Source organism: Sus scrofa, chromosome 14, assembly GCF_054392235.1.
Source record: "Sus scrofa isolate SSC_HxYL_T2T_F1_AM1 chromosome 14, Sscrofa_HxYL_maternal_Yorkshire_Landrace_v2.0, whole genome shotgun sequence".
NCBI lineage: Eukaryota > Metazoa > Chordata > Mammalia > Artiodactyla > Suidae > Sus > Sus scrofa.
The window spans coordinates 63697791-63725244 of record NC_139396.1 but is presented as its reverse complement, the minus strand read 5'-3'; the positions used below and the strand labels follow the sequence as shown (position 1 = coordinate 63725244).

Sequence of the window (27454 nt, the reverse complement as noted above, 5' to 3'; positions counted from 1 at the left end):
CCCTCTCCCTGCCCCTCCCTCTCTCTCTGCCTCTCCATCCTCCCAAAGACTGAAGAAGCTAAGAACTCAGGGGCAGACCCAGTTCCGCCGTTTACTACTGTGTGACCCGGAACAAGTGAGGTCCCCAATCTGCAACCCCCTTTCTGTATCTTCCACACAGGTCTGAGGATCTTCTTCTCACAGGACTGGTTTGAGACTTGGTGAGATTTTATGCCTGACATAATGCTAGATACTTAATGCCAGATCCCTTTCCTTCATTGTCATTCTGTTTCCTTTGTTCTTCCCTCCCTCCTCCCTCTCCCCCACCCTCAAACACCATCTTCGCTTCTTGTCCCTTAGCCTACAGCCCGCAGCCCCCTCCACCCACCCACCCTGCCCAGGAGGCAGCGCTGAGGCCCCATCAGCAGGTCTTGGCACTGGGAGGAGGGCTCTTGGGCATGAAGCACATTGGCCACTTGTGGAGTAGTTCAGATGAATGTGCTTTGGGAACCGCAGAGCCTTTACATGTGTGACCTGTGGGGGTCCCCAGGAGAAGCTGTAGAGACAAGACTAAAAAGGTTGTGGTTGCATTTAAGCATTTGATGGGAAACTACAGAACAGGAAGACTGGTGGGGCAGCCAGAAAGAGCCAGCCCTGACTCCAAGGAGGGAAACAGCTGGTTTTAATTTTGCTCCTGTTCATCAGCTTTTCCAACAACAAAATGGTTTCCTGGCTTCTGCGGCACGGCCTGGCATGCACGCAGCCCCAGAGTAACAAGAAACTGAGCCCCAAGAAACAGCACAGTCCTCCCCAAGTGGCTGATGACTGTCTCTGGGGCCCAGAACATGTCCCACTCCATCTTGTGCCCTGGATGCTTCCCCTGTGAATTTGGGGAGGTGAGTGACATGGGGCACTGGACAATATTTAAAGCTTCCTTTTTGCTCTCAAACTAAGCGCAGATTGCTTGAAGCACTCAGAGGCTCCAGCTTGGGGTCAATTCAGAGCTGCCTTGTCACAAGTACAATGACCCAACAAAGGAAGGAACAGTTTGTCTCTTAATGAGGTATAATTCCAGACAGCTCGTGGCCTCGGGAACTGCCTGGCGCTATGTAGACGTTACATCTGTTCACTGCATCTTTTTGGAGAATTGGCTTCGCAGTGAAGAAACTTGGACAAGAGCAGAATATGGACACTTGGAGGCCAAAGGGCCTTCCCGCCAAGCCCCTGTCCCCACTACCCTCCCCAGAGAGCTCAGGAGGCACAGGAGGTGGGAGCCAGAGTGGGTGGATATGAACGGGTGCCAAAGGAACTGGAAGCCAAGGACATTTTCTTTGCCATGTTGGATCATTTTTAAGAACTCTTTGCAAAGCTGCCTTTAAGATGTTTACATTAACCTGCTGATATAGATAGAAGATAGATAGATAGGGTCAAAACCCCAAGCCTCTGTGGCCCTACTGGAGCCAGACAGACCTAGGTTCAAGTTCAGACTCTAACAGAGACCAGCTGGGTGCCCTTGGGCAAGTTACTTAAACTCTCTGAGTTCCATATACCTCATCCATAAAAGGGAAGTGATAATTGTACCTAACTCAGGGCTGCTGTGAGGGATAAATGAAATACACATGTAAAGTGCTTAACATAGAAGTGCTAAATAAATGTAGGTTACCAGGATAGTCTAGAATGTCCTAAGTACATATATTGTCCATAAAAGAATAGAGTTTCTGGGACCAGACAGAGCTGGCTGCAGACCTTAACTCTGCCTCTGGCTAGCTGTATGACACTGGATGAGAGACTTTCTTCCTCTGAGTTTCATTTGTTAAATGGATGATGACATTGCAGCACAGGGAGGTTCAGGTTCCAGAAAAGGCAACATGACTGTATATAGGAGCCCTGTGCCCAAGACTCCCTCAGCGCTGCATCTCAGGAGCATGGTCCAAGGATCCAGGCTCCAGATTCTGCTTTGAGCTCAGGGACTGAGCCCTTGGACACATCTTTGATATGCGAGGTGCTTCCAGGTTGTCGCCCAGGCTTTGAGGAAGTTGAGAAGGAGACAAGTCCTCCCCCAACCTGCCCCCTGCCTTGGGGTGTTTTATTCTGAGCACCACTCACCACAGCCAGTGGACCAGGGAAGAGGGAGGAGTCCCTGTGATAGAGTGTGGGCTGCTAGTGAAGCTGCCACCTCGAACCAGCCTGAGGGTAACAAACACCAAGTGAGAACAGGGCTTAGGACAAGGGGCTGGCATCATGCCCACCCCCAAAAGAGCTACAGCCCTGGGAAGTTCTAGGGTGAGCTGCTTCATGTCATACATGCTTTGAAAGGTCTTTTCTTTCTCCATTCCTTCCCCCAAGCCCCAAGTCCTCATTGCAGCCCTGCTTCTCTTGCCCCCACAAGAGCCCCATGGGCCCTTGGAACCTGTTCTCTGTCTTCCCATCTGATCTGAAAGTCAAATGCATGGTCCTGGGAGTTCCTGTGCTCATTTGTAACCCTCTCCTCCCAGGGAACCTGAAGAAGGTGTGTGCATTTCTATATGCCCTAACCCAGAGGAATGGCTTGAGTGGTAGGATTTCTGGCAGGCTGTTGATGTAGGGACATGGGACAAGGCATGATTTATATCACACTGTGCTTGCTCTGACCTCCTCTGCCCACATCAGGAATGGGCCTTGGAAAGTGTGGGTATCATTTCTGGGGAGCACTCAGTAGGTAGCTTAATCCTTCTGTCTTAAGCCCATCCCATTTCATGGCAGTGCTTTTGAGAAATCTCTTTTTTGCTTTGCATCAATCAAATCTGGTCTCCCAAGAAGCATGAGATGCTGGTCCAAGGCTAAGCACCATGGCATGCTCTGTCCACCATGCCACTGGAAGAAAGGGGTTCCAACTGGATTCCCAGCTCAAAACATTGCTCAGCCCCATGCAAAATAGAGTGGGCACCTGTGGGTACCCAAGAGATTCTTGCTGTGGTCTTGAGAAGGCATGGCTTTGTGCCCCCAAGGTTGGAAGTATCTACTGGGGGCTTCCAGGTGAGGCTCAGAGCATGCTGGTCTCCCTCTCATTCATGGATGACATCTTGGTAAAGCTCCTGTGGCTCGGGTAGGAGGAGTGGCCTGTGTCCTCACTTAGAGCATTGACCAGACGGGAGAAGAGGGCCACCTTGAACTTCTTGAAGTCCTGACCCATGAAGACATACAGAATGGGGTTCATGCAGCTGTTGGCAATGGCAATGGCAGTGGCCAGGGGCACACCCAAGCTGAAGACGGAGCCAGGCATGGCTCTGTGATGGAGCTCCAGGAGGTAGAGCGTATGGTAGGGGCACCAGCAGAGGAAGAAGGTGATAATGATGGTCACGATGATCTTGAAGGGCTTCTTGGTCTTGGCCAGGCGGTTGCGCCGCAGCTTATAGACGATAGTGAAGTAGCAGGCTGAGATGATGAGCACTGGGACTAGGAAGCCACATAGGAAGCGGGTGATGGTCACCACCATTTGCCGGCCAAACCCCACAGTGTCCATTTGGGGGTGAGTAGGCCATGAGGAAGAGCTGGTGGCGGACAGGCTGAAGTTGTTAAAGCAGGATATTTTCCCATGCAGATGGGCTGTGTCCCGGAAGACGAGGGATGGGGAACTCAAGAAGAAAGCCAGGACCCAGATCACCACGCAAGCCATGTAAGCCAGTCGGATGCTGCGGTGGTTCTGGGACCAGACAGGGAGGAGCACGGAGATGCAGCGGTCAAAGCTGATGACAGTCAGCAGGAAGACGCTGGTGTACATGTTGTGGATGAGCAGGAAGTTGCTGATCTTGCACATGGCCGTCCCGAACACCCAGTGGTAGTCCATGGCGGCATAGGCAATGTGGATTGGGAGGAAGACGTTGAATAGGAAGTCTGCCACAGCCAGATTGAGGAACCAGACGGTGTTCACTGTCTTCTTCATCTTGAAGGTGGCGATGACGATCACCAAGCCATTGCCCAGGATCCCCAGGAAACAGATGATGCTGTAGACCACAACCAGGAAGATCCTGACCACCCTGCCTTCCAGGGGAGAGAACTCCTCTAAAGCAACAATGGTGTCGAAATCATCTGTGTACGAATCCTCATAGGTGGAGTTGTAATCCTCAAAATCCATTCTCTGCAAGGGAGGCAGGGATGGTTAGGGGAACTTTTATATTAGAACAACTTTAAGGGGCTAACCAACACCAGGAAGACTGACAGCGTCCTCTCCATCTCTGAGCAAGGCCAGTTGGATGGTTTAACCAGTTCCCACTTTGCTGTTTTATTTATTTGACAAACACCTCTCTGACACCTCTTACCTACGGAGTACTCTACTAAAGGGTTGATGTGTATAATCTGTTTTCATCCTCTTAACAATTCAGTGAGATTGTTACAAATCCCACTTGACAGATGAGGAAACTTAGGTACAGAGAGTTTAAGTCACTTGCCCAAGGCATACAGCTGGGAAGAGGCAGAGCTAGGAGTCAGGCCCCAGCTTCAGAGTCTACCATCTTGACCACCAGGTTTTTGCTGCCTCTCTGGGACCCTGGGAAGCCCTTACAGTCTAGTGGGGGAAACAGAAATTCATCAAAAAAAAAAAAAACAAAAAACTTCAAATCACAGAAAAATAGTAATGATGCTAAACACAATGAAGGAGGCATGTGTTGTGCTGTGAACTTGGATCCAACCGTATTTCCAAAACCCCGGGGACAGCCATGCTGACATTCTCCAGTGCACCCATCCTGTCATAGTCCCCAACCAGTGTCCTTTGGAGAGATGAGTTAAGACCACAAGAGTCTCTTACTGGGAGTTCCCGTTGTGGCGCAGTGAAAACAAATCTGACTAGGAACCATGATGTTGTGGGTTCGATCTCTGGCCTTGCTCAGTGGGTTAAGGATCGGGAGTTGCTGTGAGCTGTGGTGTAGGTCACAGATGCAGCTCAGATCCCGCATTGCTATGGCTGTGGTGTAGGCTGGCAGCTGTAGCTCTGATTTGACCCCTAGCCTGGGAACCTCCATATGCCTTGGGTGCAGCCCTGAAAAGCAAAAAAAAAAAAAAAAAATTCCTTACTGTTTATTCACTGTTGTGACATCCAAAGCTCTCCAACGTGGGTCTTTGGCTGATCAGTCTCAGAGCACACAGCTAGAAATACCTGCAAAGAAAAATGAGGAGGCAGCAGTTGGATCTGGGTCTAAGAACCACAGGCTTAGGTGGACTCAGAGCCAGAGAAAGAATCAATCACTGTTACTCCCTGTTTACAGAGGAGGAAGCAGAGGCTCAGAGAGGCTGGCTTTTCCTCCCTGAGCTTCAGTTTCCTCCTCAGTAAAATGGGAATACTCACTACTTCATAGAATGGATATAAGAATTACAGGCAACCAGGAACATGGACCATTCAGTTTTGTGCTAGGACTTAGTAAACAACGATAAAAATCAATGATTACATTACAGCCTGGGGTAAACAGCTGAATTCCAAGCCAGAATTCAGACCCAGAGTGCTGACACCCTAGAGCCCATGTGCTTTCTACCACCCAGGCTCTCCTCATCTGACAAATGGGCTCTGAACCAAATGTTTCATTCAGCCTGGCGAGACTGCCAATTGATGCTTCATTATAAGTAACTCCAACCTTCCTCCGTATAAATTCTTTCCTGGTCCTTGATGAGCTTGAGGTTGTATTTTATTGCATGAAAGTCATCATTTGCTTTTTATTAAATAAAAGCCACTTGGAAATCTCCATGGCGGACTCTGAGCTCAAGGGGCTCCAAATTTAAGCTTGGGTGTCATCCCACTCTGCTGCCTGGGAGGATATTCCTGAGCTGCTTGACCAGGGGCCCCCAAGGGCTTTCTGTGGAATGTAGAGAGAAGATGGGGAAACAGCAGCTGCCCCCACATGCCCACACCCTGGAGAAATGTGACAGATATTCACGAAAATAATGCCTGTGCTGAGCATGTGATATAGGTGGTCTCACTTTAACCGCAGGAGGGGCTGCACGAGGCCGAAGGAGAGGAAGACCCTTGCCCAAGGCATCCAGGCAGGTTGGGGAGGGAGGGGAGAACCCAGATTGGAACCATGTCTACAGAAGCTGGGCTCCTGACTATCACTCTATGCTGCCTCCGAAATTGTGATCTGATGACAGCCACCGAGTGTGTCCTTGAAGAAGGAATAAGCGTGTCCACAATCCTGTGCTGGGCTGTGCAGGATCCAGAGTTGAGGAAATGGTTGCCCAGGGTCCCTTCCCACAGAGGCTCATAGTCAGTCACGGGGTACAAGACAGGTGGTGCTGTGTTCAGGGCACGGCCAGGAAGCCCCACAGAGGGACATTCCCCAGCCAGGGCATCAGAGGCTTCCTGGGGCCGGTAGGCTATGAGTTGAATTTTAGAGGACAGGTTTGAGTTGAGACGGGAAGGATGTAGGAGGGAGGGCATGCCAGGCCATTGCCCCACCCCCTGCCCACCTCCTCATTAGAAGTGGAGGTGTCTGAGCCCCAGGAGGAGGGGAGAGCAGCAGGTCTCAGGACCCAGCACTTGGCACTGCAGCATCTGCAGAGATGCCTGGAATATAGATAACATCACCATGTCTGGCACTTACGCTGGGTTGGAAGAAGCTTGGGGTCAGAGACCATACAGCTTTTCATCTTTGAGCAGGCAGGGGGACAGGCCAGGTGCACACAGGGTGGCGCTAACAGGGTGGCACGTCTGTCTGATTATTCCTCATTCCTCATCCCACCCAGGAGTGAGTCAGTGTCCCCACAAGGTGCTCACCTTCCCCCCTCCTTCCCTGAGCCTCTGGGGTCAGTTATCTTCTCTGCACCTCAATGGTCTTCCCTATAAAATGGGTGTGCTCGTAATAGTCCAAATGGTTAAAAGGATTAAAATGTCACATGCAAAATACTGAGAACAGGGTCTGTTACAGGGTAAAAGCACTAGGTGTTTATTGTTATTATTACCGTTATTATTATCATTACCCCTTTAGGCTTCTACTCTTAACTCCCTCCTAAAATGGCCATTGCTTGGGATGGTAGGAGGGGACAGGATGGCCAGAGGACAAGTGAATCCTGCCTGCTTTTATTTCTCTAGATCTAGATTCAAGGGCGGCTCAAGGGCGACAAAGGCAAGAATTTGCCCCTCTAAGCTCCCATCTCCTCATCTCTCCAGGGAGGTAAGAACCCCTCCTACATTGCTTTGGGAGGGTCGTAAGAAATGACAATGACTCCTTTGCCAGTTGGAAAGAGCTATAAAATTCTCTCTTATGCTCCTCTCCTTAAACCCTCCATAACCAGGAAGCTTATGGGAAACTGTATATAATCATAGCTAATATGTATGAGGACTTCCTATATGCCATATTGTGCTCTGCAACAGCTTTACCACGATAATATTTGCTTGTAGGTAAGAAAACTGAGGTTCAAAGAGGTGAAACAACTTGCCTAAAGCCACATAGCTAGGAAATCTAACTCCAGTACCTTACTTCCAAAGATCCCCAGAGAAAAGACTCTTGGACTCTGTTGCTTTCCTGAGGAGTTAGTAATCCCAACCCCACCTCTCTGAACCCTCTAAGCCTGGTGTTGAACTCTGAGAGCCCAGACCTTCATCCCCCCACTTTTTTTTTTCTTTTTTTTTTAGGGCCACACTTGTAGCATATGGAAGTTCCCAGGCTAGGGGTTGAATCAGAGCTACAGCGCCAGCTGACACCACAGCTGCAGCCACATGGGATCCAAGCCGCAGCTTCAACCTATGCCACAGCTCACGGCAATGCCAGATCCCTGATCAAGGCCAGGGATCGAACCCACAACCTCATGGATGCTAGTCGGATTAGTTTCCATTGAGCCACAACGGGAACTCCCACGTTCTTGATCTTCCCACAGAGCTGGCTTTCCTGAGCTGCTTTCATAGCTTCCCTTTGCCTTTCCTTCAAGGCCCCTACAAGCAGCTACTCCATGGAAATCACACCTGCAGTGCCATATTAGTCCTGGACAGTGATGCTACCCACTGCCTCTCTCAGGGTGCCTTCACGAAGCCCCCTGCACAGTGAGAAATGCCCTGGAGAACTCGAGTTCGGAAACATCACTTCCCCTGAGTAACTGCTGTGTTTCCTCATTCTTGATAAACCAAGTTCTGCAACTGGTCACATTTCCCCCGCCTTTTTTTTTTTTTTTCAGGGCCATACCCATGGCATATGGAAATTCCCAGGCTTGGGTTGAATTGGAGTTACGCTGCCGGCCTACACCACTGCCGCAGCAATGCCAGATCTGAGCCACATCTGCAACCTATACCACAGCTCATGGCAATGTCAGATCCCCGACCTAATGAGCCAGGCCAGGGATTGAACCTGCATCCTCATGGTTCCTAGTTGGATTCGTTTCTTCTGTGCCACAACAGGAACTCCCACATTTCCCTTTTTGACGTGGCCACAAGGAAGCTCAGTGTCACATTTGCAGATCAAAGCCAGCAAGCCCATTCATCCTGCTGATCTGCCATTTCTGCATTAGTTTGTTTGGTTCTGAGATCTACATCTAATTACATTTAATTTGGTTTTAGTTCCTTGTGATAAATACACACGCTAGCCCAAACATTGCACTAAACGCTTTAATGGCATTAGCTCATACATCCCCCACAAACCCCAGCAGTGGTTTCCTACTATTACTCCCAATGTACAGGTAAGGCAGTGAGGCCAATGTCACATGGTCAGCAAGGGGCCAGTTCACACCCAAGTTTCTCTGACTCTGAGCCCTGCTCTTAACCACCTTGCTTTCCAGAAAGTGGAGCACATCTTTCCATCTGTTTACATCCTTCCTGATGCCCCAGGGTCCCCAGCCCCACTCTCCTAGAACACCTCTACTTTGCTCCCCTTTTTTTAGCTGCTCAAGGAATACACATGCTCCAGTTTTCAGGACAATATGGCTGAGGTCTACAGCAGATGGAGATTGTTTGCCAAAGTTGATATGGTCCATCACAGCCCAGGTGGGCAGGCCAGCCTGTGACCAGCCTGTCCCTCTTTCCACCTTTGGCCTCCCAGAGAGCCCAGGGGACCAATGAGCTGTCCTGGCTTTGTTCCCAGATTCTGCCTGTGATCCTAAACTTGTACCCATTTGGAACCAGGACCTAGAGCTGCTCTGCTCTGGGGCTCCTAGGACAGACTCCCCAGGCCCGTCTCGGCAGTCTTTTGGGGTGGACATTTCCCATAAGTCCCCAAAAGGGGACACCAGGGAGGAGGTGGTATGGGAGGCAGGAGACCCTCTGTGTCACCTAAGCAAGTCACTGCCCCACCTCTGAGCCTCAGTTGTGCCATCTGCAAAATGGGAATAATAACATCCCTGCCCTGCCTACTTCTCCAGGCTGCTGGGAGGAGGAGTTAAGGTCCTCCCAGTTTGGTGAGGATGATGAGGAAAGACCCAGGGAACCCTAGTCTGAGTCAAGGCCCTGGGAGGTCTGAGAGCTCTGCTTTGTGGGAGACAAAGCTTCTATGAACTGGAACAACTAAAACCTTTTTGGCCAACACATTTGCTGCATGACACCTGCCAAAAATCAAAATCACTCTTTTTTTCAGGGTGTAAGAGTTTCCATTCCCTTTTAAATTTCATCTACAAGTTCAAACTCATCCTTGACAACCAGGCTCCTCTATAGAAAGTTCCCCCCCTCCACCTGTAGTGGGTTGAATGCCCTCCCTCAAAAAAAGAAAAATAGGAGTTTCTGTTGTGGCGCAGTGGTTAACAAATCCGACTAGGAACCATGAGGTTGTGGGTTCAATCCCTGGCCTCACTCAGTGGGTTAAGGATCTGGCATTGCCGTGAGCTGTGGTGTAGGTCGCAGACGTGGCTTGGATCCTGCATTGTTGTGGCTGTGGTGTAGGCCGGCAGCTACAGCTCCTATCCCCTACCCTGGGACCCTCCATATGCCAGGGGTGTGGCCCTAAAAACACAAAAGACAAAATACGGAAAAAAAAAAAAAAAGAAACAGTGAAGCCATGTGAGGATGGAGGCAGAGACTAGACGGATGCAGCCATGAGCCAGGCAACACCTGGAGCGCCAGGAAGCTGGGAGACACAAGGCAGGATCCTCTGAGAACCTTCAAAGGGAGCACAGCCTGGGACAGCTCCATTTCAGATTTCTGGCCCCCAGAACCACAAGAGAATACATTCCTGTCGTCTTAAGCCACCCCGTGTGTAGTCACTCCTTAGAGCAGCCCCAGGACACTACGCTGCCTTCCACTCTGGTTCCCAGAGCGCCCTACACCCTGTCGTGGGGCACGAGGTATTTATACACCAGTTACTGAAGCACACACCTGACTAGATGGCACGCTCCCTGAGGAGGAAGCCAGGGCCTTATCCGGATCCATATCCCAGGTCAGAGCAGAATGTGGGCACCAAGCAGGGCCTCGGGGTATGGCTGTGTCCTTGCGTGGTTGTCCCTCTGTGTGTACCTCTATCCTCAACACCTCTTCTTATGAGGACACCAGGCAGATTGGATTAGGACCCACCTCAATGACCTCGCTTTAGCCTGATCCCCTCTTTAAAAGCCCTGTCTCCAAATACAGTGACATTCCAAAGTACTGGGGTTTGGGATGTCAGTCAACATACGGATTTGGTGGGGGTGGGGGTGGGGCATACAATTCAGCCCATAGCAACCTACATAGTTTACATAGCCATCATTATTGTTATAACTTACTGCCATTTGCTGTTCCTCCAGGTTGCGTACTCTGTACTGGAGAGCCTTACTCCCAGCTCTCTGCTCCATAGCCTCACTTATGCTGGGGTCCAGGCCCTATCGTTGTCATGGGCTACACACACACACACACACACACACACACACACACACACACACACACACCGCTTTTGATAGAGGAAGAGATTTGCAGTCTCCACACCTAACAAAGGATTGCCAACTAGAATAAACAAGGAACTCCTTCCTGCAAATCTAAAAAAGACAACAATCCCAACAGAAAAATGGACTAATGATACAAACAGGTAATTTTGGAGGGAAACCTCCAAGCCCAAGTGTTTAACAGATAATCAAACACATGCAAACGAGAACTGCAGAAAGAATAGAAAGTTGGCTTGGACGCCCCTCAGGGCTGACACGGGCTTCCGGTCATCTGCGGGTGCCCACAAACCCTTGTGCACCCCACAGCCCCATGAGGAACCACATTCATGGATACCTGTGTGTGGTGTTTGGAAGGCATGTCTTAACTTGAGTTCCCAGGAAACAAACTTCAAATAAGGCTTCTTGCAAAGGTGATTTATTAAGGAAGCGTTCCAGGAAAACCCAGTGAGGCAGTGGAAAAGTAGGACTGGGAGAAGGAGGAGGTTGGACAAGGGGGCAGCGCCAGGCAAGTTCCCAGGGAAGGTGGCCTTGGTGCATGCTGTGGGCAGGGAACAATAGAAGCCACATTCCAGGAGGCTATTTATAACACTCCATCCTGTCCTGGGAGGGGTGCTGCCTGGCACTCCCAGCCCCTGACCGCGCGCCTCAGACTAAGCGCTGCTGCAGGTGCGAGCTCAGGAGCAAGCGCCCATGCAGAGACCGGGTGCATGAAAAGAGACAATCAAGGACCCAGCACCCAGATGCATCTGCTGATGGCTGGAAGCCGACCATTGTGGGAGGGGGGACGGGGAAAGCTACGCAGCTGTTAGAAGCAACAGATTAGCAAGTGTACACACAGCAAAGGAACGCAGAGCATCTTAAACCACCTACCCAAATAGCACTTAAGTACACAGAACACATGCACACAAAAGCAGCAACACCCACAAAACAGTAACACACGTTTTGCAAGAACATGGCCAAAGAACAAGATACATACTGAACAGATTAGAATGGCTCCATGGGAGCAGGGGTGGGAGGGAAAGTAAGAAGGAAATGGAGATAAAGGAAATGAATGCAGAGAAGAATGAAAATAAAAGAAGCGCGGGGGATTGCTGAGGCCTCTGATGCAGATGGGGATGGTTGCAGGGGTGTCATTATGTCAGCCCTCCTTCCCTTCCTGAGGGCCAGAAAAACTCAAAGCAAACAAACAAACACCCCAAATCCCTGTCTGGGGTTCATGCCTGGGCAGTGACGGGTCTGTGCCTGGGTCATCGAATCTCTCATGAAGCCACATGGGGCAGGAGAAGGGCCAAACAAGCAGCCTTGGCCCTGCCCGAGGGCCTTTAGAGCCCCATCCTGCCGCTGACAGCAGGATCCTCTTCCATCCTGCCAGCCTCCTCCATCAGGCCAGGAATGAACTTGGACCAGCCCACGAAAGGAACAGTCAACCCAGTCAGAGGTGCCAGTGCGGTGGCCGAGGCTGGATTCCTCCTGCCGGGACCAGATGGACCAGGTAGATGGTCCTGCACAGATGGTCCTGCCCTGCCCACCTGGCCAGGGCAACCCTTGCTGGGGAAGGAGCAGGGGAAAGGGGGCCCCTAACCCTCACCCTAGGGTTCCTCCCATCACAGAGAGCTAAAACCTTGAGCTGATGTTACTTGCTTAGCTTTTATTAAACAAACACCCTCACCGAATTCTAGGCAAGGTTCTAAGTGCTATTACAAATGAGAAAAGAAACTGTCCCAGAGAGGGAAGTGAAGTTGCCCAGGTCACACAGATAGCTCTGGTAAGCAAGGTAGTTCAGATTCCTCATTCTAGACAGAGGAGGAAGCTGAGAGCTTGCTGAATTGCCAAACTCATTCTCTTTCCTTTTCACTGCCTTGCCGCCTTGGAACATTCCAGAATCTTCTGGTCTTGGCCCCAGTGAAACCTCCCAAGAGACCCCTCAAGATCAGGGTATGCATTTTACAGATGGGGCAAGATGGAGGTCCCCTGGGGCTTCCCCCAAGGTCCTCTGCTTCTAGATAATGGGGACATGTCACACTCCAGGTGCTGCCAGAAAAGCCCTTTGGAGACAGGCCTCATTCATTCATCCATCCTTCAGGGATGTATGGTGGGGAGGCTTGGGTGCAGTGGGCACAGCTTTTCTCTCCTGGACCATGCAAGGTCATTGTCATCAGTCCTAATTTACCAAGGAGATGTCTGAGGCTGGGGATCCATGGGAGAAGGGTCACTTGCTGGTGGTCACATGCCTGCTTAGCGGAGTACAGGGATTTGAACCCAGGTCCTTGGGAATCCAGGTTCCCCACCCCCCACCCCTTTTCCAGCTGCTGTCTGCTGGCCTATGTCCCCCTGGGCTCAGGGACAGCAGGGCTGCAAGGCATCTGGGCAGCAGATGTTGCCTTGTGCTTCCTCCCTGTGTTGCTGCCCTGCCCCTCTGCCAGAGTCCGCAAAGGACTTGCTCTCTTTTTGTCCATGTCTGTGTCTCACCCTGCTTCCTTCTCCAACAGCCTGTCATGGTCTCTCTCCCACTGTTTCTGTCTCTGTATCTCCCCATCTCTGTACCTCTCACTCTCTGCCTCTTTCTTCTCCATGCACTCTCCCTGTCTTCTCTGTCGCCCTGCTCCCTCCCACCCCCTGCCAGCATCACTCACCAGTGTGCCTAGTGGGCCTAAGCTGCTAGCTGCCACGCTCTCGCCCAGCCACTGCCTCACAGCTGCTGCCTCTCTAGCCCGCTGCAAACATTCTCCTGGCAATAGGCCCCAGGCCTCAAGAACAGGGGCTTAGTCAGGGCCCGTGGGTGTGGGAGCCCACTAGGGAAACTGAAAACTCTTCCCTCTGTGTTTGGCCTGGCTCCTGTCCCCATCTCCCACCTCCTCCATGGCTCACCCCGAAGGTCTGGGCGGTCCCGGATGCCTCTCCTCCAGCTTTCTCAGCCTCTGAAGGCTCTCAGGAGCTGGGAGGCTACTCAGAGGGCATCCTGTTTTGTAGCTGGGGAAAGTGAGGTCCAGGAGAGGGAGTGACCCTCCCTAAGCCACAAAGAAGAGGGCCTTGGCCTATTCATTTGTGGCATCTGCCTGGCACCTCACACACCTTACACCTCACTGCTCCATGTCTTCCTCGTGGCGTAGATTTGCAAAGAAAGCTTCACTCAGAGAGGTGAAGTGACTTGCCCAAGCTTACACAGCTTTATTTTTTTCCTTTTTGGCCTCTCCTGTGGCAAGTGGAAGTTCCCAGGCCAAGAATCAAACCCACACCACTGCACTGGCAATGCCGGGTCCTTAACCCGCTAGGCTACGAGAGAGCTCCTCACACAGCTTTTAAGCATCAGCCTAGGATTTGATGCAAGGACACTCTGACCTCAAAACCTTAGCTATTTCTGCTTGTCCCAAATCACAGACACAGTCTGCAGGTGAAACGTAATGGGGCCCTCCTCAGCGGCATCCCCACCTCCCCCAGGCCCAGCCAGCCGACTGTAGGTCAGATATCTTGGCCTGCTGCCACAGTCCCAAGGCTGGTCCCATCACATCAGCCTCTCACCCTTCAGTGCAGAGAGAGGGCACCCCCCTGCCAATGGCTCCAAGAGACACCTTGGGGTTACCATCCCTGGATCCCTAGCTTGGACTCAGGAACCTCGAAACCACACAGCACCAGAAGCTGTCCCAGCCGCAGGCCTGGCTGCCAGCGCTGGGACAGAATTAGCTCTGTGTTGGGAGAAATTTCCTCCCTGGTCCCACGCCCACACTGGGAGCTCGGGCTGAGTCACCGCAGCGGGGAGGCAAGGCGCTGGCTGCCTCACAGGCTGCCCCACTTTCTTTGGGTTTGGATGGGGCTGTCTTTGAGCATAGGGCTCTGCAGCAGTGGGCAGAAGCAAGGATCTGATGCCCATTTGCTCAGGCCCCAGTGGCTGATGGGAACACAGAGGCAGGAGACCCTCCCCACCTCCCAAAACGTCCACTCCACTGCCTGGCATCTCCCCCCTGCCCCCATTAGAGTGGTGTCATTCCTTCTCTCCAGTGTGCTCTGTCCTCAGATTCACTGCCCCCTGGTCTGTGCCCTGCAGGCTGGGCTGTAGGAATATCGGCAGACTCCCTGCCCTCTGATTCTAGTTGGGTTTAATCAGTGAAGGCCCAGCAGGGGCTGCCGGGCAGGAAGAGAGCAGATCAGGTGTTTCTTCTCCCAGCGCCCTCCCTGCAAGCTCTCCATGAGTTGGCCATAGCTGCACAACCTGTGTCCCAGTAACCACTCCCTCCCTGCCCCCTCGATCTGGGGGCAGGAAGGTCTTCTTGTGTCTTAGGCCTGGAGTGCTGACCATCCTTTTTGCTGTCCACTCCCTCTAAGCCCTCCCTTGCCTAAGTTCTCATCAAGCCCCCGTTTGAGTGGGTCACCCATTTCCCGCTGAGACCCTGACCCAGAATCCCAGCTCTTGGTGCCTCCCGTCCACCACCCCCATGTCTGTCAAATCCTATCCATTTTGTTTCCTAAACAGCTCACAAGTCTGTCCATCATTTCTGTCCACTTGGATGACGGCTACAGACCCCTAACCAGCATGTCACATCAACTATGATTCCATTTTCCACCTAGTAGCTAGACAGATTGTTTTGAAAATGCAAACCACATCAAGGCACTCCCTGTTTAAAAGCCCCCGGAAGCTCCTCTTTGTTCTTAGAATAACACCAGCTCCTTACCAACATCCCAGAGGCCCAAGCAGTCTGGGCCTTGCCTCTGCTAGGACTGAGCCCAGGCTGGACCCCAGCCCCAGAGAGAATCCTGACTCAGAAGCAGGCTTCAGGCCCAGGTAGGGTGCGGACGCTTCCTTGCAAACCCAGCCCTGCTATTTCCCTGCAGACTCAGCAGTCCTTCACAGCCACAGAAGGCCCCCCAGCAAGAGTATTTGGATGGATGTCTCCTTCCAGGCCAAAAAGCCACTCTGGCCCCCACCGCGAGTCCAAGGCACAAACACTACGTGTTCTCCTGGTCACTCAGCTTACGTCCAAAGCTGTAGGGCAAATAGCCTGGGTCTCTCCCCATAAACACTGCCTCAGCCCCTGGAGGTGGCCTGTAAACAAAATCTCTCCCACGCTTATAACCCACTGGACTGGGAGGCCGGGAACCCCATTTGCTTAATCCTCTGAAGTCAGCCTGGCGTCCATTCACGCAAATAATCCCTGAGCTGTGTACACAGCGTATCTGGAAGGCAGCGAGCACGGGTATGTATGTGAGCTCCTCAGGGTGTGGTTGGGGGAGGCTGCCAGTGGTGATCACCGTCTCCACAAACCAGGAGCCAGCCATGCGTGCCATGAGCTCGGTGTCCTGCTCATGGCATGAGCTTGGCACCCAGACTCTGAGCAGCTCCTGGGTGACCTCTGAGAAGTCATGGTTCCAGCCGCTGTCCCCCTAAATCCAGGCCAGCACAGTCCACCTTCAGCCCTGAGCCGGGCTGCATCTGCTGCTGCCCCAGAGCATGGCTTCTCTTCCGGTACCTTGAGACACCTGGAAGGTGGCAGCCGAAGGAAACTTCCTCAGCAATTGCCCCAAGCTGCTGCAGGAGGGAACAGCAAGGATGCTGAGAACCAGGCTTATCCATTTCTGCAGCCCTGTTTTCAAGCTCTCTCTGTTGTTCTGAAAACCTCCCCAGGCCCTGAAATTCATAAAAGAGCCCCAGGCCTGGTAGACGAGACCCAGCTGGCCATCCTTTTAAGAAACTTTGGACTTTAGAATATCAGGGTTAAATATTATTAATAACAATCACCAAAATAGTGATATTTTATCGGGCACCTACTATGTGTGCCAGGACATTGAGAAACACCTTATGTACATCATCTCACACAAACCCAGGGTGAGGGAGGCCATTATTATGGCCATTTTAGAGTTGAGGAGGCCAGGGCCAGAGAGGTTAAGAGCCTTACCCAAGATCACATGGCTAAGGAGAGGCAGGGGTGGGATTTGAACACAGATTAAGAATTCAGTGCTGGAGTTCCCGTCGTGGCGCAGTGGTTAACGAATCCGACTGGGAACCATGAGGTTGCGGGTTCGGTCCCTGCCCTTGCTCAGTGGGTTAACGATCCGGCGTTGCCGTGAGCTGTGGTGTAGGTCACAGACATGGCTCGGATCCCCTGTTGCTGTGGCTCTGGCGTAGGCCGGTGGCTGTAGCTCCAATTCGACCCCTAGCCTGGGAACCTCCATATGCTGCGGGAGAGGCCCAAGAAATGGCAAAAAGACAAAAAAAAAAAAAAAAAATTCAGTACTCTTTCTTTTATACCTTATAGGATCTACTTGGCAGATGTCCTTAGATAAATCCCTGACCCTGTGGGGCCTTGGTTTCTCTATCTATAAAACAAGGAGGTTGGAGTTGGTGTCAAAGGCTCCCTTTCAGCTTTAAAATATACCATAGTTGAATGGGCCAGCCTTGTGCCAATAAAAAGACAGCATGGTTCAGCTCCATGCTGTGTGACCCCGGGCAAATTACTTTACCTCTCTGAGCTCTAGTTTTGCAGGGTTACCTACAAAATGGCAGTAATGAAACCTTCCTTTCAGAAGACTGAGGGGTCTGGATGAAGTGATCTCTTGGGACCTCTTGCAGGTCTAAGATCTCTGGGCTGGAAGTTCAAATTTAATTTACAAGCCTCCCCACCACCAAGACCCCAAGTCTGGGGCCCTTGCTAACTGTTATAATGTTGTCTCAGACTCATCCCCTGCTCCAAGCTTCACAGTGGCTAAGAGCCCATATTTGGGAATCAGCCAGACCAGATTTAAAGGCCCTTCCTAGCTCAGTGACCATAGACATATTATCTCTCTCCTTCAAGCTTCAGGTGTAAAAGGAAGCTGATATTATTACCTCCTTTTTAGGATATACCATGAGCATACCATGAAACGACATAAACACAGTACCTGGCATGCAGCAGGTGTTTCGTATAGAAAAACCAGATGGTGATGTATCTTCCAGAACCGGGAGCATCCCTGTCCCACGAAGGGGAGAAAACCAGGCTGCATATTCAGTTTGCGGAGTCTGAGCCAAAGCAAAGGCTATGTTTCCAGGAAACCCATGGAGCTCAAAGATGAGCCTGGATGGTTTTGGATGCAGAGGAGGGCTGGAAGCCAGACCATAGCCAGTGGTTCTTCTCAGCCTCCTCCTCACAGACCAGATGCCGCCGAGGGCCGGATGAGGAAACCCTGGCTACTGCCCTCCCCTCCCCCGCTCAGCCCCAACTCCCTTCCTGGCATCCCCACATCCTCTACCAGAGCTTCCGCAAAGATTTTTTCAATCTAATTCAAGTCCTTCGGTTGAAACAAGCTCTTGCCCCACCTCTCTCGGCACAGGGCATTGAAGCGTAACAAGGAGATGGCCCTGGCTATGTGGCCTTGGGTCTTCCTCCATGTCTGGGCCACAGAGATGGCCCAACGTGCTGTTAAAAAGGAAGGAAAAACAATCTATATGCAACAGCTAGCAAAACAACCAGCACCTCATAGAGTCTCAAATGCCAATTCCTCCTTATGCCCATTTAACTGGTAAGAAAACTGAGATTCAAACAAGTTTCATAAAATCTTTCCCAAAGTTGCCCAGCAAGTGAGGAATGGGTATAATCAGGAACTCCAGGCTGAACTTCTGGCTTCTTCTCTCCTGGTTTTCCCTGGAATCATGATCCTTATCCCTTAGAACTAGGTTTCAATCCCTGCTGCAGCACTTGGAGGCTGTGTGGCTCTGTACAGTTTGCGTTACCTCTCTGAGTCTCAGGCTCCTCGTCCTTAGCATCTTTCTCTGGGAGTTGTGAGGATTCAATAGAACAAGGCTGGTGAAGTGCTTGGCATCAAGCCTGCTGTGATCACACACAATTACCAATACTATTAATCTTAGTAATTATTACTATTACAGGAAAGGGGGGATTTACCTCACAGTGGTGACCTGGAAAATGTGTTCCCACTCTCTTGGTGGGGTCCATTATTTTAGGGTCCAAGGAGAACTAGGCAGGGCAGGGCAGGCCCTTCTCTGGAACCTCAGAGGCAGGGTCAGATGTCAGGGAACACTGGGTAGATTGGAGATGTCAGGAAGCCGTAGCATCCGGTCACGGACCCCTTCCCAGCCTTCTGCATGTCCCATCTGCTCATCCCCTGAGTAGCACTAAGGCCTCACAGCACATCTGGCCCAGAGCAGCCCCCCTGGGCCCCTTGGCTGCCCAACAGCTCAGTTCACTCCAGGCCACCTTGTTCTGGAGACTTCCTGCCTCTGGCCTGGAATGCTCCTTCAAGGCCCTGTCACAGGAGGAAATGTGCACAGCATGGGCCTGGGGTTCCAGGAGTGCGGTTTGGCACCTTTGCCTGGGAGGGGTCAGAAAACAGAAGCCTTGTTGGAGGGTGAGGGAGGGGAAGGGAGGCCAGGCGGGGATCCTTCCAGACAGGCTGACTCAAAGCCTCCGGGAGGCTGAGAAACTTCCGGCACGATCCCTTGACATTGGGCTAACAGAAAGCTCAGAAGGCCAAGGAGTCTTCCTTCCAATTCTCTGATCCTCCTTTCTTCCTTCCGCCAGCCTTCCAAGAAATATCTATCAAACACCTATTGCATGCCAGGCTCAGATCCAGATCTCGAGGATACAGCAGGGAACAAAACGGACACACTGCTTTCCTGGAGGGGCTGGCATTCTCCAGGGCGAGGAGCAAGTAACAGATAATTGTGTAAAGAAGGCAGACACCTCTAGAGCCAGACTGCCTGAGTTTGAATCCCTGCCCTGCCACTCACAGCTGTGTGATTGTGGGTAAGTCACCACACCTCTCTGTGCCTCAGTTTTCCCATCTGAAGTGATAGCTCTTCCCTCATAGGGCTGTTACAAGGATTAAAGGAATTTACGTTGATAATGTGTGAAAGCATGTCCAGTTCACTGGCAGCACTACGTAAATGCTGGAAAAATAAAACGAATATAATGACAGGTGGTGATATATGCTGTGAATTAAAATATAAAGAGGAATGGGACATAGAGATGGGGGCGGGATGCTCCTTTAGGCAGAGTGTTCAGAGAAGGCCTCTCTAAAGGAGACCTTTGAGCAGAGACTTGAATGCAGGGAGAGGGAGACAGATCACTATTTGATGGAAGAGCACTTCAGGCAATGGGAATGGCAAGTGCAAAGGCCCTGAGGCAAGAGCAGGTTTCTTAGGCTCAGTAAATGGCATGGATTCATTCATTCAAATATCCATTCAAAAAGCAGCTAGTAAATACTTTCTAAGTGCCACACTCCTTGTTAGAGGCTGTGAGAATATGATGGCCCAGTCTCTGCCCCCAAGTAAGGGAGCTGGGTGCAGGAACGTGGCACAGTCATTGCTCTGAAATGTCACCTAAAGTCCAAACTTCCAGTAAACTAGCCCTATTGGGCCCTCATTTCAGACAGGATGGGGTTCCAAACCATCCCCACTCCTCCCCATAAGACCTGGACTCTGGGGCAATGAGTCAGCTTCAATTCACCATAGAGCCTGCCCTGCTCCCCAGTACAGAAGTAAAGGCAATCTGTTGAGAGAAAGATGAATCAAGTCATTCTCACTTTTAGCTTTAATGGGAGACCACATATTTCATGGTGGAAGCGAAGAATGATCTGATGTTAGTCATTTGTGTCTCCTGCATGACCCTGCTAGTGGCTTGGCCAGGGAAATCAGGGGAGGCTTTTTGGAGGAAGTGACATTTGAGCTGAGCCTTGGAGGATGCGAAGGCTTTGCTTAACGGAGCAGTGGAGGGAGAAGGCACCTCTGCAGAAGAAGCTGTGTGCAAAGGTACAGAGGCTGGGTAACATGAGGTTAGAGTGCACATGAGCGTGCATGTGTGCATGTGCGTGTGATTTGTGAAGGATGGCAGAAGATGTGACTGAGAAAAGAAGAGGGGTCCGTATTATGAGACCCCTTGCAAGCCACCAAACCTATCTGGTGGGCAGTAGGGAACCATAGGTGGTTTTTAAGCGAGGGGTATCATTTTTCTAAAATGACCCCAGCTCTAGCCCACATGGCTGACCTGGGGGCTGCACTGGAAGAGAGGAGATGGGAGGCAAGAGGCTAGCAGAGGATGAGCTGAATAAAAATCCTCTGCCAGCTCCAGGTCCATCCAGAAGTGGCAGTGTTTGGAGACTGCAGAATCAAAGGCCCCATCACAGAGCCAGGAAGTCTGGCAATCTCCCCATTTTCTTGAGGAATTCTTCCTCAGGCCACATAGGCAGGTTTGCCTCAAGAGTCATTTCCATGGCAACTGCCAATGCTCCAAGTCTTGGATGAGCAGAGGAGTGGGGACCAGATACCCCAATAAGAATCTTCGTGGAGAAGCCAGATCACCCTGGCCAGTCCCAGAGTCTGAGACCCAACTTCTGCCCCCCAGAATCCCTGATGCCACAGATGAAATCTAGTCTCCATGGCAACACTGATTCCCCATCCTTGGGCATCACTGGGGATGGAGAGAAACAGGAGGAAGGCGATGCCATGGGGCAGCTAGACCAGTAGCTTACAGGCTCATCCTAGGAGGGGTGTGTGAGACGGGTTAGTCTGAAGACTCCCAGGAGATGGAGATGTGCATGGGTACAGATGAAAGAGCAGTTTCTAGGGCCTGATTTTTGGATTCCAGAAAGGTCTTCCCACCCAAAATTGAAGGCTGGGAAACCCTGCTGCTAGGCCTTGCCTTCCACCATTAGAGTTCTTTTAACTCCCCCACAATAAACTGCGGTAAAAGTAATAATGGCCGGGGGGGGGGGGGCAGCAGCCCTGTCACTGTCTCAGGCTGGTTCAAGGCAAGGATGGAGGAGTTGTGGGTGTGGAGAGAGGAGACAGAGAGAATGGTCAGCGCTAAATGATGGGGTAAGGACATATTTCAGGGATGCAACTTGATCCCCTCCCCCCACCTTCCACTCCGGCAAACCTGGTGAGTATATTGAGGGCTGAGCTAGAGACCAGACTGACAGAGCCTCCCATCGTTTCCTGGTTTGCTGTGTGACTTTAGGCAAGTACTTTGCCCCTCTGGTCAGACTTCAGTTTCTACATCTCTAAAAATGGATGGGTTAGACAGAGCGAGAACACTTTGGAGTGGAGGAAGGAAGGAGAAAGAAAGAAAAGAAAGTTGAGGTGCAGGTGTGGAGGAATCATGTGAGTTGCAGAGCTATGGCAGATGAGGGCAGCCACCCGGAACAGTGTACATGCAGAAATGTGGCTATTATGCCATCATTAGCTATTTGTTGAAACAGAATTTGCAGGAAGGTTAGACACCTAGTCCATCAATCTCAGGCCCTCACCACGGCTGGCTGGTGGAGGGGCTGAGGACCCAGCTCAGGAGCCAGGCTGCCTGTGTTTAATCTCATCTGTGGGACCAGGGGAGGATCATTTACCTGCTCCGGGCCTCAGTTTCCCCATCTGCAAAGTGGGGAGAATAGTAATACCTCTTACACAACTATCTGGGATTAAATAATTTGCCATACGTAAAGAGCTTAGTATAGATCCTGGCTCTCACTGCTGATGAGAAAAAGGCTAAAAGCATGCATGTGGGGTGTGTGTGCATGCGTGTGATCCAGACGTCATCAAGCCCCGAGGAGGGGATGTCAAGGGGAAAAGGCTGGGTGGAGATAAGCTCCAGAGAGAGGAAGGGAGGGTCCCTGGGTGTGAGCACTGGTCTCTGTTCCTCTTAGCCAGCGGGAGGCATGACCTGCACTCACTGGCCCAGGACAGGGCCGCAGGGTTTCTGGGAAGCCACCAGCTGGGGTCAGGGAGGGGCCACTGAAGGAACTTTGGAGCCCAAGTCTTTCCAAGACCACTTGCTCCCTTGTGTCCCAGGAGCCCAGTGCCCCTAGCGTGGGCTCAAGGCCTCTGGGCCGTTGTTCTCAGGGACCCCCGCTGCTGGGGGTGCCCTTCTCATTCTCTCGCTCCTCCCAGCCTCACCGCACACCCAACACAAAGGCAGGCAGAGCAGGAGCAAGGCGGTAACAGAAGACAGAGAAAGAGCATGCTGAGATTTGCCAGGCCTCTGCCTGGATGCTTGGCCTTCCTTATCTCCCCATATCCTGGCACCGCCCCCACCCACCCACCCAAGGAGAGGATGGTTATTATCCCCACTTGACAGGTGTTGAAACTGAGGTTCTGAAAGGAACCAGATCGAGATCACCAGCCAGCCCTGGTGGAGCCAGGCCTTGAACATAGGTCTGTGGACTGTCCCGCTGTCCTTATCAGAGCACTTCCAAGCATCCTGGGTGGCTGCAGGCCCCTTTTGTTGCAAGGCTGTGACAAGCATACAGGCTGCCTCCGTTCCTCCCCCTCTGTCTTCCCAGGGTCCCAGGTGCAGCCCTAGGGTGAGAGGTACAGAAACCACTGAGCAGCTGGGGGTGATGACATTAACCGACTGTGTACCCAGTGCCTCAGAACCAGTCTTCAAGGCGGGTCTTTTCATTCCCATTTTGCGGATGTGGAAACTGAGGCACAGAAAAGCAAAGCCACCACCCCAAGATCCCACAGCTAGGAAGGGGCACAGATGGGATTTAAACCTGGGCTGTTCTGACACTACGGGCCACATCTTCAGTCACTGTGACAGCCCTTGACCTTCTGTGACTTGCCTGCTGGGGACCCACAGGGTGCACTTTGTCCTCCCACCCACTGACTCCCACCATGCACAGGGCTGGCAGGAGAGCAGTGTCTCACCTATCCACAATCCCACCTCAAAGAGCCCTCGGTGACCAGACTCACTCACCTCTGGCCAGTGCAGTCGCTAGGCGCCAGGCTCCGGGGCAGGCAGGGGGCTGCAGAGGCCTGTCCAGCCGGGTGGACCCCTGAGAGATCTAGTACCCCTGAGCCACCCCAGCCACACCCAGCCCAGGCTGCCAGCCCCAGGCACAGGGCCCCTGGGGCACTCAGGCAGGCTCTGGCCCCTTGGAATTGCCTGGCTCCAGCCCAGACAGCTGACGGAAGGGCTGAGTTGCTGCCAGCAACCAGGATGGCGGAGTTTCCCACCCTGTTCTCAGGCTCGGGGAGAGGAACAGGCTGCCCTCCCCCTCCACCCCCTCACTGCCCCATCACCTTTCCCTGCAGAGAAACTCAGCCTTTCCCCATAATGGGGCTCCCTGGGAAAACTGTCCCCTAACCTCAACTGAAAAAACAAATGGTTGAAGCCCAAAGGAAATTCCAGGATCCTAAAAGCCATTGCAGGAGAGGCTATAGGATCTAGGGGCCTGCCACTCCCTCTTTACAGGAAAATGAAAGTGGCGCGCAGAGAGGGGAAAGCTTAGGCCTCACACAGATGCATCCAAGCCAGGTTTTAAGGTCACCCTGGCCCCTGAGATCTTGGGTCACAGACTCAGTCTCTTGATCTGCAAAATGGGCCAGCATTTACATGAGATCACAAATGCAGGGTATAGAGGTTGACCAGCTGTCCCTGTTTGGAGATGTCCTGAGAAGTGGGACTTTTAGTGCTACACCCAGTACATTCCAGGCAAACCAGGGCAGTTCAATGGCCCTACTTGTATAAAAAATCCGGCCCCCATAAAGTCACCCCATGGCTGTGATGTTTAAAGAAAGCTACTTCTGGAGTCAGATAATATCTTGTTTTATTTTAATTTTTTTTTTTTTTTTTTTTTTTTTTTTTGTCTTTTTGGGCCACACCACCCACGGCATATGGAGATTCCGAGGCTAAGGGTCGAATTGGAGCCATAGCTGCCAGCCTACACCATAACTCACGGAAACGCTGGATCTTTAACCCACTGAGCAAGGTCAGGGATCAAACCTTTGTCCTCATGGATGCTAGTCAGATTCACTTCCACTGAGCCTACTATGGGAACTCCTTACTTTATTTTATTTTATTTTATTTTATTTTATTTTATTTTATTTTATTTTATTTTATTTTATTTTATTTTATTTTATAGTCAGGTAATATCACGTTTGTTATTATAGCTCTGCCATCATAAAAACTTTGGTTTTTTTCATGCAACTAAATTTGACAAATCCCTGCCAGGCACTGTGCTAGGTGTGGGGACATTGGAGGGAGCAGAGTGGGCAAAAATCAGTACCTGGTGGAGTTTACTTTGTGCTGGGAAGGAAAAGACAAGACATCATCACACAGGCAGTAGGAAGGGGAGCCCTCCTGGCAAGTTGCTTGGTTTCTGACAATTGGTTTGCCTAAAAATAGGGGAGGCCTCCACTTTGGACCTCCCCTCTGATGTCCTCTGGGCCTTCAAGTCATCAGTCATCACCCAGAAATAAAATCATCAGAAATAAACCTGTCTTGGGTTCTGCTCTTTTCCAGAGACGGTCATCCCTCTCTTTCCCCTCCCCCACAGCAGAACTAGAAAAGTCCATCAAGGAGTTCCCGTCATGGCTCAGGGGTTAATGAACCCGACTGGTATCCATGAGGACTCAGGTTCAATCCCTGGCCTCGCTCAGTGGGTTAAGGATCCAGCATTGCCATGAGCTGTGGCGTAGGTCGCAGATAAGACTTGGATCTGGCGTGGCTGTGGCTGTGGTATAGGCCGGCAGCTGTAGCTCGAATTCAAGCCCTAGCCTGGGAACCTCCATATGCCACGGATGTGGCCCTAAAAAGAAAAAAAAAAAAAAAAGTCTATCAAGTCATTCGAAAGCTCTTCCTTTTTTAACTAAAGTGAACTCCGGCAACCTGCCACGTTCCCCTCCAGCCTGGTTCAGCCCCCTGGAGCCACACAGGATAAGCGGGCCACCTCCTTCCCCTGGCAGCGGCCACTTCCTCACTTTAACCTTGGCCAGCACTTCCTCTACATCATTTTTAACCCCTTACCTGCTGGTTCCTACCAACTGGAACTGCTTTTCCCCCAGGCAGGGAAAGGGGTGCTACATAGGCTGCTTTTGCTTGCCAGTTTGGTCAAATTATTTGTTTGCTTATTACTGGCTCAGTCCAGAAGGGTGGGAAAAAGCTCCAAAGAGGCCCGTGTAACCAAGAGAATGGAAATTAAAAGTGAGAGTTGAAGGAGGAAGGGAAACGTGGGTGGAGACAGAAAACGGAGCCAGGACTAAGGGGAAAAAATGCAGACGATAAGTAATGCCCTAAATACTTTGCCTGGGTGGGCCACACCGTGGACTCACAGACTCTTAGTCTGGAAAAGAAAAACCAGTCACAGGGTCATGTGCCCCTTGGCTGACAATAAACCCACCTTGGGGAAGGAGAAACCCCTGAGCATCCAGGAGCACAAGGATGTTTTCCAGAGGTCCATGTAGAGAGGATACAGCGTGAGGTAACACTCAGCATTCTCAGCCACATCCTGACTGCAGATGCAGCCTGAAGAGTCCAGGTGTTTCAGGAGAAGCATCCAAACACTAGCCTCCTGAATACAGCACCCCTTTCCCTATAAGCTGAGAGCTCTGCCACAAAGGGGCATTCAATAGGAGCCCCTTTCCCAAGATGTGCCCAGAAAGGAGTGACTCTTTGCTTCTGTCTAGACATCCAGAGTTATGCATTGCAACTTAATGTGAAGAAATTTCTAGAATGTCTGGGAAAGGGCCCGACCTGTGTAGCCCTTAAGGCATTCTCCCTGCTGCCGCTGTTTCTCTGAACTGACGTCTTGGTGCTATTAGCAACAGCAAGCAGAACATCATTCTCTGTGACAAATGCTAGAACTCAGCCATTCTCTCCACTAGCCAGGGCCAGGCCTCGGGGTCGTAACATCACTCAGCCACCCTTGCTTGTCTTTTACTGTGTTCTATGGATACAGGATGCTGACAAGGACTCTCACAACCCCAATGTGCATGAGTTTGCAGTCATTACCTTCTCCAGAGGGTATCTGTGTCCATTGGCTATTAGCCTATGAGAACCATTTCTTTGTGACAAACACTTCGCCAAGGGTCCAAGCATTCAGAGATTCTCTTGGAGTGAGGGGGCGAGTTCACTGTGAGACATTGGCTGGATGGCCACAGGGGGCCACCGGGAGCACATCTCAGCCACCATGGTGACAGGGCTACTGGAGGGAGGAGTGGATCCTACATGAACCTCAAATGGGATCCTCTCAGGCTAGATTCAAGAGGACCAGAAGGAACTTTCCCTTTGTGACATCAAGGAAGCTGAAGTCAGGTATAACTTGGTTTAAAATCCCAAATATGTATATGCGATGGTCAAGGAAACGATGGCAATGAAAACCACAGACCTTAGAGTTTATAATACTCCTTCATAACTACACTTAATACTAGCCTAATGGACATCCATTCACAGTTCTAATTTGGCTTTTGTGTGTGTGTGTGTGTGTGTGTGTATGTGTGTGTCTTCTTGCCATTTCTTGGGCCGCTCCCATGGCATATGGAGGTTCCCAGGCTAGGGGTCTAATCGGAGCTGTAGCCACCGGCCTACACCAGATCCACAGCAACACGGGATCCGAGCCGTGTCTGCAACCTATACCACAGCTCACGGCAACGCCGGATCCTTAACCCACCGAGCAAGGCCAGGGACCGAACCCACAACCTTGTGGTTCCTAGTTGGATGTGTTAACCACTGCGCCACGACGGGAACTCCTAATTTGGCTTTTTTAATTTAAATTTTTAACTAGGCAACACAACTCCTTCGAATGGGTGATGTTCAAAACTATCTAAAATTATAAAAAGTTTAGAATGCAAATCCTCTTTTCTATCTTTCCACCATCCACCCAGTCACACCGCACCCAACTCCTTGTACTTGTTCTTATGTTTCCTGCCAGAGTTTTTTGAGGCAAATACAAATATGTATCCTAAGTTCTCTGCTGCATTGCGTAA

The 27454-nt window shown here is 51.3% G+C and overlaps 1 protein-coding gene and 1 pseudogene across 4 annotated transcripts in view; both read right to left on the bottom strand.

The window, feature by feature from the left end:
• Window positions 1–550: 550 nt before the first annotated feature.
• Window positions 551–26025, bottom strand: LOC146396615 (uncharacterized; annotated as a pseudogene).
• CMKLR1 (chemerin chemokine-like receptor 1) overlaps window positions 1305–27454 on the bottom strand; it is a 43425-nt gene continuing 17275 nt past the window's right edge. For 2 of the 4 annotated variants that reach the window (XM_021072209.2, XM_084993314.1), the window contains exons 2-3: window positions 5029–5110; window positions 1305–4096 (exon numbers count right to left, since the gene is read on the bottom strand). In XM_021072209.2, coding sequence (XP_020927868.1) covers window positions 3002–4093 — 1092 coding nt within the window. In that variant the 5' untranslated portion in view covers window positions 4094–4096; window positions 5029–5110 and the 3' untranslated portion in view covers window positions 1305–3001. 4 annotated transcript variants of the gene reach the window in all.